We start from the raw sequence: 13,188 nt of genomic DNA, 5'->3' as shown, positions 1-13,188 counted from the left end.
ACGAAATGTTAGTCAGGGTGATGGTGCAGCCACTCAGCACACCAGTGAGGAGAGACTTAGAAGATCTGGGACACTGTAAGCCACGAAGAATAAGGCATTGCAATCCAGCTCAACTTTATAGACTTTAAAATTTGATGTTACTCTTAAACTCACTCTAAAAAGGAGAACTGATATTTATAAAGAAGAATGTTTTGAAACTAGCCAAAAATAAATAAACATTCAAGAACTTGATTATACAGGGTAATAAACCAGGACTTGACTTGGACTCTCATTCATCAACACTAAAGCAGAGAAACACATGATTTACTTCACCATCACAGCTGATTTTAAACACTTTGTGGTGACTCTTTATCCTTCCTCAGATATTTAGTTTACCAAAACTGAAAAAACCTCCACATGCTTTCCTGTGAACAAGTAAACATTATATTCTTATTTCTCCCATCTGCAGTACTTGAAGCAAACTGCATTTTCACCACTCCCATTAGGAAAGAAATACTCACCAAGTTGTTTACAGTATGAAAATTACTTCCAAATTTCCACTCAATTAACTTAATCAAAGGAAGTGTTTTGCAAATGAAGTTTCTCTGTCAATAGCAGCTCATGACTAACAGTTCAGAAGTGCTATTTCACACCTTTTAATTAATTCCCACTAAAAAAGTTTAACAGTGTATCTGCATATTCTGAAAGATACAAAATATTGATGGCTGGAGTCTATTTTTGCTACTCTACCTAGATAATAACAGAAAATATGGTAATAAGGATATTTGCCAAGATGACAGAATTACAACACAGTTCTGATACCAAATTGCTGCCTTTTCCTGTATAGATCCTCTTACTCAAGCCAGAAAAAATTAAGCTAACACAATTGTAACACTCATTAAAAATCACACCTCTAGTACATTTCAGGAATAACACTGATTATTGAGTCTTCTTGCTGGTACCTGCTGTTTTATAATTACATTTGCATGTACTGGAGAAAAAAAATTCAAAAATCATCATCTTCTCTGCTGTTACAAAGAATAAATAACTCAGCTAACTGTGAAAAATAAAAAAAGAAAACAAAACATCTCCCATATTCCTCATTATGTTTAAGTAGAGAAGTAGTACACAACAGGGGGGAAAACTGTTCCATGAAAGCATAAATCTTTAAATTGCAGCACCTTTTAAAATATTACAATATTTTAATGTAAAAATTTTATAATGAGCAACTGTCCCATAGTAGGATACTGGATATTAAAATGAACTCTGCACAATAAATAACATTGAACATCCTTTATTTGCATGAACAATTCTTACTCTGCAAGTCAGTCCACCAACATTCACTTTGGAATATATCCATCATCCACTTCACAGCTGTCTTGGATATTACTTTTCCAGCAGAACTCCCAGTCCAAGAGAAACCTTATCTAGTGATAGTGATCTGAACTCTCAGGCTGACACCAAAATTGAAAGGAAGAGATGAAGTTTGGAAGCTCTGGCTTATTTGGAGAGGTGAGCAAAAGGGCCTTACCTATAGGCACAGGCAACACTCCAAACCATCACAACCCTTCAGGAAAGCAAACTACTATTTTCTACTCAAACTCCCTTCCACCATACCTTCTATTTCTCCCACACATTTAATTTTTGAGAATATCCTTGGGGTTTAGTTGTCAGCCTCTGAGAGGACACAGCTCAGAGCATCTCTTCTATCAAACTATCAGCAGTTCCTTCAAGAGAAAGGTGTGGGACAGTGCCACTACCTGATGGATGCCAGCTGGCACTACTGGGAGTCTTTCAGCTGCATTGCAACCCTTATTTCAGTACAAGTTATTCTCCATCCACTTGCAGGCACACACAAGGCAATGTAATTTTACATTGGAGTGAACTATTATAATCAAGATTGACACCCCAACAACATTACACAGAAAGACATTACATACAGTACATTACACAGAGCAAAAGATACAGTATTTTAAAAGTGAGAGGAAAACAGTTTATCTGACTACAAGATTTCATGAGAATTACTGAATCCTATTGCTGGTTCTGACACTAATCTGTGGTGAGACCATGCTCTCTTTGTGCCAGGCCATGTACCGTAAAATGGGATAATACCAATGTCACAAAGGATTAGAAATCTCAAGTTCTAAAGCGCTGTGAGATTTTATTCCCATTTATATACACTAGGATGTGCATGATATTATCTTTTTCACATCATAATTAATATCTGAAAACTGATATATTTAGAAATATCTTTTAATACCTTGAAAAATACTAACTTGCATCCTATTTGAAAATTAACAAGCAGCCAGAAACAAACCTACCTTTCTGCTGTAGGGATTAGTAATGACCAGGTTGGTGTCATCTGAACCAGATAAGATATATTCTCCTGTATCATTCCAGCAAATTGTATTCACCTGCATGAATAAAAAAAAAAATGCTTAGACTTACATTAATTCAATTTTCACCATATTAAAACATCAAACTCATCCAACACTACAGAAATAGGAGTTAACAAATTCAACTGAAATGATATAATTTCTAAGCAGCTGGCATAAAAAAAATTGTGTTTTTAAAACAAATTGATAAGGGAATCACCTGCTTCACCTATGGCATGTCAATTACTCCCTCTGCTCCTCAAGAGCTCATCAGGTAAATTAGGCTTCCCACACTAGCCACAATTTTACATACTCAGGTGCTTTAATGTACCAAATCTACTCCACAGAGAGTTCTCTGAATTTGAACTGGAGGGCATCACAGTGCTCTCATTACTGCATCTTCACCATATCCAAATTCTGACCATCCATTGCTTTGCACACTTTTCAGTGACCACACCTTCTCAGGGAAAAGCACTGCAGAATCCATCCCAGATCCTTTTTGAAAAGTGTGAGTAGGCTGGGAAAGAAGAATCCTACAGTGAGCTACAGAATTGTACTGGGAGAGCTTTACAATACATTTCCTTATCAATTCTCCTTTTCACAAGACTGTGCTTAATAATGTGTCAGTGAAACAAAGCTGTGAAAGCACTCAAAATCCAGGAAGCTCAAAAGGTATCCTCCAAGCAGCAGCTCATGCACAAGCACCAAAGACTGCATGCAAGACCACTATTATTTCAAGTAAGCCTCTAAAATACCTTTTAAGTGTCAAACTGCAGCCATCACCATTTTCTGCTGGCTAGATTCTGTTGGCAGAACAGCTGCCTTAGTGTGATGTACCAGACTGGATTACAGAATTGGTAAAAAACCCACTTTGTTCTGAATTATTTTCTTATGCCTTTTTTAAATTTCAAATATTTCACTCTGAGCCCCCCCCCAATAAAAATAAATTTTGTTTAAAATAAATACAACCATTCTAGTTGCTGTTTTAATGGCAAGTTGAGTGGGGGTCAGTTGCAAAAACAGAGTTAGCAGTTTCAGGTGGATCACAGGGATAACAGCACCTCTATATTCTCAGGTGGAGGAACTTGAGGAGAGATCCTGGTGTTAAACAAACATGCCTATGCCAGGGCTAGCTCAGTGCTCAGAAACAACCAGATATTGTCAGGATTTATTAGGAAATGCACAGAAGAGCAGGATATACATCCATGCATGGCAATCCCACATGTCCCATACTATGCAGTTTGGTTCATATCCCATTCCTGTGTTCTCCATTTCTATTACTGCCCACTTGGAAAGAGAAATTAAGACAAGGAATTACTGAGGTGCTCACAGATATCTAACACTTTTTATGGCAAGAAGCAAATGATATGTACTGCTCTAGGGAAGGGAAATGATAGAAGCTTATGAGAAACATGAATGACATGGAAAAAGTAAAAAATAATTTTTTTGGATCTTCTTAGTACAAGAAATGGAAGGCCTTAAATAAACAGTCCAATGACACAGGGCTTTTTAATGAAACTGGAAATCATTGCTATAGAATGCCTTGAACACCAGAAGTGGAAGGATATACATATTCATCAAAGAGAAATGAAAAATGATCAAAAACAAAGGTGCAGCTTCCACCTCTATCTACCCATTAAAGCATAATGTGTTCTCCAGAACACCCATCAAATACTGTCTGCTTGCCCTGTCTCAACTTCCTTCAAAAATATGTGCTGGCCACTTTCAGGGCCAAGTTATCAGGTTCCACTGAGCTTTGGTATGACCTTGCATGGCTACTCTTATGATTTTGTAACTCTGGCTGTCAATCACTAAGAACCACAATTTCAACTAGCCCCCAGAACCATCTATCATTGAAATAACCTGTCCTGACAATGGATGTACTCTAAAATGTTGTCAAACATTGCACAGCACTACAGCCAGGGCAAACACACAACCCAGCAATGTTTATTTTCATCTACATTTCCTCTCAGGCAGAAAAGTATTATTATCATTGCCCTAAAGAAACCAAAATGCTAATGTAAGAATACAGGAATAGAAACAAGAATGAAATACTGAAAAAACAAGGAAGCTACTAAAAATTTAAAGTCATGATATGAGAAAGAAAAGTTAGCACAAAAAATTAAACAAATTGAGGGGGTGGATGTGTATATTTATGTGCAAACACAAAACCTGAATGACAGCAAAGCAGAGAAACATTGAAGATGCAAAGGGGAGATGAGATTATCTAAATTGCAGCACCACAAGTCTACCAAGACATCAATCATTCTTCTCCATAATTCCAATTTCATTGCAATTATTGCCTCAGTTGAGCAATTTTAATATACCATGCCCAGACCAAAGTTGGTTCAAAAATAATCCTGAATGTCATAACCAAATTATCAGAGGTCTGTAACTAAAAAGGCTTTTTTATTCTGTACCCAATCACCTTCTCAGCATTACTGGAAACAAATAACTCAAAAGTAACAAAGTTTTTCAGTGAAATCAGCTTGTTTGGGTTTTTTTTTCAGAGCCTTTCCAGTCAATATACACAGTGTTCAGTACAACCTACTGACTAATACCGATTAACCCAAATAAATTTACATATGGATCACTTAAAAACCAGAATTTTAAAAAGTTTCTTCTCCATGTAGTAGTAGTTCCATGGTAGTGAACTACTAAAATATAATGTAAAACAAGAATGGGTTAGAAAATTGCTTTTTATTTTGAAAAAGTTACATATTGTACTACCTGCACTGCCACTCAACACCTAACTAAAAGTAAAATGTAACAGTTACTATTCTGAGAGTTTGGAAACCTTGGGAAAGGGTGTTGGACCCAGAAGAAAGGATACATCAAACACAAATGACAGACAATTACTAACAAGCTAAGAAAAGCCAAAGGTGTGAAATTAGTTTTTTCTATTAAGTACTCCACATTATTAATTGTATCTAATTTTATTTGTCACTCATCTAGCCTTGCAAGGAGTCAGTAGGCACTTTTGATTCATTAGTCAATTAGTCAGATATAAATTTGCTATCTCTGTGTTTTTCTCAAAGACAACGCAGAAGGCAGTGCAGCCAATCCTCAAAAAAACAAAAAAGCAAAGTCCTCACTTCCATGCAAAGTGACCTCAGAATCAAGTCTTTTGTGAACAGAAGAGATTAAGAGAATACAAAAATAGAAGAAAATAAATAAAAATGGCCGTAGATATCCAGAATACCAGGAATATCCCTCAAGCAAAGAAGGGGGTAAAAAAGCCAATGCTTTTCATCCAGTGGAGTACAAGATGAAAATTGTTTCTAAGAAAACACAAACTCCCTATACTGGTTTAAGCCTGGCTTCGAGGAGTACATCTGAAAAGGACTTGTTCCCAAGTGCCATCCTGAAGGAGATGAATGCCATGAAGGATGCTGGTTTGTTATTGATCTGAATGCCTGTACATAGAAATGAGAAGTTACTCCTTCAGGTAATATTCTTTATTTCAAAATGTAGCATTTACTCATGTCAAATGCTTCATCTACATCCTGCATTTCAGCCTTCCTCAGTTTTCACAGGAACAAACCAGGAAGAAAAGAATCAATATTTTTACTGCAATTCAATATGTTTTAGAGTTTCTTTATTCTCTTCTTTCCTCACACTCATTGCTGCTGGTCCAGATTGCTTCTCTTTCAACATTTCTCCTTTGGACTGAATCACTTCATACAGAGCAGCTCACCTACCTCTGTACATTTCCTCAAGCTCCCTTTACAGCTAACACAGAAAATGGCAAGTTCTGGCACACAAACGATCTTACTGAATTTGACCATGTGACCCTTGTTGAAAGAGGCACATCCTGCACTGGAAGGATGATAAGGCTACTGGCAGACATCATTAATTCTGTAGAACCAATTACTTCACACACTACTGCTAGAAACTGTGTCTTCAAACGAAGGGGAAAATGGGACTGCTTCAAAGAGAATTGCCCCTGAACTCTGAGGTGAAAATACTCAGATTTTAAACAAAAGGTGTTATGGTAATATTACTGTTACAAGAGCATGGATATGTGAAGTAATTCATGGAATATTCCCTTCTTCACAGATATCCTGCCTGGGTATGATTATACACACAGTTGTATCTCCCATGGGATCTCTCTTCTGTCTAACAGGTAGGAACTTGGACTTTTATCCTCAATTAGTAAAAAAATTTCTTGCCTTAAGTAAGTTGTCCACCGTGTTCAATTACATAACATGCTTTATATAGAAAATATAAGCCACAACTTATTCAACAGAACAATTAAAAACTTCTTAAAACACCAATCAACCAAACAGCAACCAAAGAAAACCCCCAAATGCCTGCCATGCAACCTTCATTAAAAAAACCCAACCACTCAAAAACCAAACCCAGAAACACCTTTTAATAGGACAATATGGCATTAATTCCCTACATTTGAAATGCATACTGAGTCAACAGTTATGGGAAGAAGGAAAAAAAAGCCTAATTACCATTGATGGTAATAAGGAGTTTAATCAGTACAAGCATTGTAATTTCATTGATTTCTATGTCACAGATTTTTTAAAAACATATAGTAAGAAATTATACTGAGTGGTTGTTAGCCTTAAAAGATTATTCCTTGCAAAAAACCCCACAGTAAATGAGGTAGGAACTCCATTAGCCCATTCCTTAAAGCTGGAGAGTTCTGAGCAAATTTAACTTCTAAAGACATTTTTTCAAACTGTAGTATTTTAAACACCAGCAAATAATGCTGTAAGTTTACAATTTAAGTATTTTCCACCCACTGAAACAGTTAGGCCATATGTTAAAGCATACTTCCAAAGCTAATACAATCACATCAAAATTTGTTTTCAAATAAATATCCATCAAGTAGATTAAAGCAACATCAACAGCCAACACCAAATCTGCAATTTCTATTACATGACACAGAGGCAGATAATTGAATAGTGATCAGTCACTTAACATTTAACAAGTAGTGAAGAAATATTATTTTCCTATATTCTATTTTAATAGGAAAAAACCACTTTTTTTACAAGGAAATAAAGAAAAAATAAATAAAAAGCCCTAATCAACTTCAGGAAAAGAAACTTGAAAAATTTAATCTTAAGTATTTGAGGAGATGAGAAATTACTTAGGGAAGAAATTTGGAAGCAAAGTATCACTGTAACAATCTTGAATATGAAAATTAGTAAATTCACACAGTATCATATAATTGTTTGGGTTAGAAGAGACCTTACATCATCATTTTTGTAACATTTCTTGAAAAAAAAAGAGAAATGTATATATTTGTGTGATTTCACCAACACCATCTGCACCAGAACATTAAACTTATAATGCAATCAGCACAGGAATAGTAGCTCACATTTTATATAGAGCAATTCTAATCCTGGCCTTTCCCAGACTTTCCAGGCTCACAATAACACAGGCACATCAAAATCATACTTCTGATCTCGAGAAGGCTGGATGTTAACAACACTTGTTCCTTAAAACTACTACTGTGTTAGTTTAAAATTATATTGCTCCTCAATTAATTAAAAGTCCAAGCAACTCAAGCTAAAATAATCATTATGTTTGTACAGTTTTAGAAACACACATTAAAGCACAAAAGCTTCACTTACATTTTCATTTTTATAGAATACTTTCATTTTTCACATATCTTGTACAATGAATACTTTAACAACCATAAATTTCTGCTCTAATCGTCAAAGGTAACATGGCAGCCTCTTTGTCCTGAACCTAGTTTAGGTAAAAGCTTTATTTAAAAGGATATGTTTTAAAATATCTGGACTCCTTTCAAAAATTAATATTAATATTTAAATAAGTCTTTCAGGAAGGTTTATTTTTGTTTTCATTGCCTATAAGTCAGCATGTAGCACTTGATGATTTGCTTTTTGAAATTGGAAAATAAATCACTCAAAACAATAACAAATTTTTAATTCAACACAGTATAACCAAAAAAAAAAAAAAAACCCAACTTCATTTCAAGGTTTAAGATGAGTCCTAACTGAAAAGGTAGGAATGTGCTTAAATGGCAGGAGAGATTAATTCAACCAGCAATAGACACAACATTAAGATACAGAATTGGTATTTTGCTTTGCTTCAATGGTAAAAGCGTCAGATATTCAAGAAGAAACAAATAGCAAGAGAATTCAGATGTAGATCGCAACAAGCAGAGTGGTCCTGCTCAGTTTTAATGAACAAATATAAGATATTTGCCTTTTTAAGTTGAGGGACTATTACCATGGCAACAAAATCACAATTTAACAATTTTTAACAAACAAAAAAGCAACAAGTGACTTACACATCCATCATGCACATTCAAGGTTGCTTCAAGTTTTAATCTTTGGATAAATTCTCTTCTCCCTGTGAAGAAAAATACCAATTACATAACTTTTGAAAACTGAAGTAGTTAAGAGCCTGCTAATGACCATTCACAGGTAAAAACCTAAACAGTAAAGAACCAGAATATACATTTAAATCTTGAAACAATTCATATGGTTCTCATTTTACAAATCCTAAGACAAGCATGACATTTGCTGGTTCTTCCACCACCTTTAATAAGAGTGCAGAAATGCAAAACGAACATTTCACAGGTTCACAGGCTGATGCTCCCTCTAAAACTAATAGCAAGAAAAAGGAAATGAATCCTGTGGTTATTTGGTTAACTCAGCTGAGAGGGAACTATGATAACATAGTTCAAGCAGTACAACCCTTGCATTTGGGAAATTAACATTAAAGACCAGTAACACCCCATTTCATAAAAATTATCTGAAAAGAACAGATGAAGCACAAAGGGGAAATCTATAAACACATATGAAGACAAAGCTCCAAGAACTTTCATGTCCTTATACTCTATGTACAAACTGATTTTACCACTGCACTCAAAACCACTACTGTACTAAACACATGAGGAAGGAAAACGAAAGGATATTGACAAAAATGTGGTCTTTTCCTTAACTAGATGTTTGAACACATGGCTCCAACTCTCAGGTTATACTGAACCTAATATTCCCCAGAAAGCACTCTCAGAAAAGAAAAATACTGGTAAACCTAATATTTTTAATTTCAATCCCAAAAGCTTCTAAACTCAAGGACCATTACCCCTTTTTTAATTCTGTGTTAATACATGTCTCAGAACAAAATTCCAGGTAAGAGCATCAGACTGTAGGCCTATGCCAGGCTGCACTGTTTCCAAATATGTAACTGTGAAATTCACTCAAAATAACCTTAAAAACCTCGAATCAGGAAAAGAACAGCAAGAGACTCCACATCTGAAAAATCCTACATTGGTGAACTTGCTTTGGTTCAGCTCAAAGCAGAGCCATGTCAGAGCTCAGTGCTGTCTCTGGCAGTGTAGCACATATTTGGAAAAGTAGTTTCTCCTCTCTCCACTTGGTTCCTCTGAATGCTTTTTATTTCCCCCATATACTCTCCAGCCCTGCAAAAGAACACCTGATGTCCACACCTGGTCCCTCACAACCACCTGTCTGGAAGTAGGCACTGAGCATCCCTGCCCCACTCCCTCCTCCAAGGCCAGGACACCCTTCCAGCAGCACCAACTCCGGCACCCCATCCAATGTTCATGCAGCTTTCCCTCCATCAAAAGGTCTGGGCTAGATACCTCAGTTTTGCTGGAAGTAGAAGCCACCTCCAGAATTCAAAATTGCTCATAACACTGCTTAAATACCACATTAGATGAAGATCGTACTTGGGCAAAATATTTTTTCTGTTTCAAGAGGAGGTACTTAGTGGGTGAAATGGTTATAAAGTGCTTGCACTTAAAGCACGCCTGAGCCAGCTTTAAAAATATAAAAGCCAGACTTCCCTCATGCCCCATTTTATAAACACTGAAGTCGTGACATCTCAGGTGCTACAATTTCTATTAACCAGGAATAACCATAATTAGAGAAAGATTAAAATAATGACATCTTATGCACCACGCTCTACTAGCAAGAATGAATGCATTCTTTGATAAGGAATACACATCTACCTAGGCCACTATGCTTTCTTTGCCACTTCTCCTTACCCATTTTCCCCCCTCCAGGAACACACTTTGAATGTAGATTCTTAATGGTTGGTTTATTGTACCTTTCTGTGAAATCCTATTATTTTTTCAAATCAAATGATTTCTGTGTTTTCAATGAAGATTCCTACTTTCAGGTAAATTTGATTTCTTCAATTATTTGTAAGTAAATGTGAATGCTGACGTGGGAAATATCACTTGCTGCATGCTTGGGTATCACTTTGCATAATGGAAACTTTAAAATTTGCTTCTGGGGTGCTCCTGTATTGCAAAATACAGAGCAGTAATACATGACCTCCAAGAGGATAACTTCATTAAGAACTGTATACTCCACAGACCAACACAAAAATAGTGTTTGCCAGACCCATCACACTTTCATTGAAGAACAGAAAAAATGTGATAGCAGTGGACGATTGTTGGGCATTGCACCACGTGCATAAAATACATGCAGAAAAAGGTGATGTCTGTAGAGCAACACGCAGGAGCTTGCTGAGAATCCTCTGCACACACAAACACCAAAGATGATTCAAACTAATTTTTAAAAACAAACAGAAAACAGATTTTTCTCCTTTCTGTATGCTCTGGTTTTAATCCAAATCACTTAAACCAGCAAGTAAGAAACAACAACTACGTTCTAATCACATTTTCAGTTTCAATTTTTATTTCCTTACAGAAATCTGTTGACAAAATAAGATATGAACAATTTGTTGCTGTTAGATTAGGATTTTTTGGTCTTAATAAGAAGAATAAAGTATCCATAAAAGTTTCAGTAAACCTGAGATGCAGGCATAAGGTGTCTCATATACTCAACACTGGGCCATTTAAAACATTTTTAAAAATTGTTAGGATTGCATATATGATTTGTTATATATGTGTTTAGTTCTTTATCCTTTGATCATTTTTTATCTATATATTTGAGAAAGTAATTAAATGTAAACAAAATGACAACTTAAATAGTTTCTATATTTCCTAAAGAAAAAAGGGGGCAAGGGAGAAAGCAGTTAAAATGTTTTTCCTCTAAACCCCCTCTTATTTGATTAAGTACTAAATGCAGTAAGACAACTAAATTGATTGTTTGTAGTTTATCTGATCATTCAAAACTAGAATCATCAGATCCTAAGTGGTGCTTTTACTCTTAAATAAAAACCTGAACTACATGAATAAACTGATCTGAAGAAAATACTGCCTCTGCTTTTGTCATTAAAAGCTGAGCAAAGTCAGTGAATCTGTGTTCCTTGTACTTCAGCAACGACTCCCACAGGTTCACTTGGTTTGATAAAAAATGCTCAGCAGTAAGTATTAGAATTTGTCACTTGAGTATTTTTGTCACTGATCCACTTTTATGATGTTGAAAAAAATTAAGAAGCAATGCCTCTTGGTTTCTTTTGTATTTACTCTTCAGCATCTCAGCTGTTATTGCTGGACTTCCTAACAGTCAGATGCTCCACATCAAGGACTCTGCTCTCCCAAGTGACAAGAATCTTCACAATCCTTATTCCCCATTCACCTAACCCAAAGGCTGCCTGTTCCCTCCACCTTCCTACAAAGGCAGCTCTCCTGGCTCCCCTTTCAGCTACAATGATGGATGAAAAACCACCCCCAACCTTTTAACAAAATGCCAAAAGTACTTTCCTCTTACAATATCAGCATCAAGACCTCTGTCATGTTTAGATTTTCCCCACCCCAATACTGAGAACAGGCTCTCAAGCCAGAAACTATTTCTTTTTCCCCTTAACTATGTAGTATCCCTAGAAAGGCAATAATTTAATTCTGTGGAGGTGCTTCAATATGTTGTTTCCTATATTCAAATAAGGCCTAGGACATGGATCAAGTGATCAAGCTGTCATCACCAAGATTATCTCACTGGACAGTGGAACACACATGGGGTTTGTTTCAAAACTGCTAAGGTAAATTTACTAACAAGAACATAATAAAGCAAAACAAAAAAATAAGCCCCAGTAAATTTCAAATGGCTGTGATGACCTCCCTGTGTTTACATACCTGAAATTTGGAAAGCTGTCAAACTAATGCTCCACCCACCCATTTTCACTAGTTATGCACCAAGTGAAGCCTCAAGGTTCAGTGCTATTCTCAGTACAATGATCAATAATATTCTCAGTTTTTAGCCATCCACCTATTCTCACCAAACTTTATGCACTACTGAAGCCTCAAGGTACAGTGAAACTCACAGTGCAGTGATCAATGTTTTTAGTTTATATTAAGCTGGAGACTTAGGGATCATTCTGTGTATGAAAGAAGCCCCACCTTGGGTCATTCATGATACAAATTTAAATATGAGAAAGCAGGTGAAAGAGAAGCTGCAACTGTTTCTTTGTAACTTTATTTCTTCAAAACATCCACTGTGCACAAGGTCAAACCAAACACTGCCTTTCAATTCCCACCTGGAGAATTACCCAGCCTGCGTGTCTGGGCAGTGCTCTAACCTCACTTCAGGGAGCAATACCAAAATAAAGCAGCATCTCTTGTACCCCCACTCACAGTCCTTACATTTAGGTCACAATCCTCAGTTTAAGAATTGCTGATCAGGTGGTTCCTACATGCCTGTTTTGGCAGAGAGACACGCACCTTTCTTTTGTAAGTAACTTAGGCAAAGCTGCTTCAGAACTGATGACAGCAGACAAGTTAGATACTTTGAGCATGCAAAACCTTCATATATTTACAACTGGGCTCCAAAGTTTCCCCTTGAAGAAGAACAGATCATTTCTTGATGAAGGTTTACCTTTAAAGCACACTTGTGCTCCACAGAAATTTAACTAAACTTTGATCCAAAGCAGCACCAGCACAGTATAAGATGTTAAAAGACAACCCTTATTCAGT

At 36.2% G+C, this 13,188-nt stretch overlaps 1 protein-coding gene across 4 annotated transcripts in view; it reads right to left on the bottom strand.

Moving 5' to 3' along the window:
* The window catches only part of DCAF6 (DDB1 and CUL4 associated factor 6), a 74,482-nt gene that overhangs the window by 49,695 nt on the left and 11,599 nt on the right, over window positions 1–13,188 (bottom strand). For all 4 annotated transcript variants that reach the window (XM_030949688.1, XM_030949431.1, XM_030949513.1 and 1 more), the window contains exons 2-3: window positions 8,629–8,690; window positions 2,301–2,393 (exon numbers count right to left, since the gene is read on the bottom strand). In XM_030949688.1, coding sequence (XP_030805548.1) covers window positions 2,301–2,393; window positions 8,629–8,690 — 155 coding nt within the window. The remainder of the gene's footprint in view (window positions 1–2,300; window positions 2,394–8,628; window positions 8,691–13,188) is intronic.

The sequence above is a fragment of the Camarhynchus parvulus genome, chromosome 1, assembly GCF_901933205.1.
Source record: "Camarhynchus parvulus chromosome 1, STF_HiC, whole genome shotgun sequence".
NCBI lineage: Eukaryota > Metazoa > Chordata > Aves > Passeriformes > Thraupidae > Camarhynchus > Camarhynchus parvulus.
Note: the sequence above shows the minus strand (reverse complement) of the source record. Positions and strands in the feature narration are given on the sequence as shown.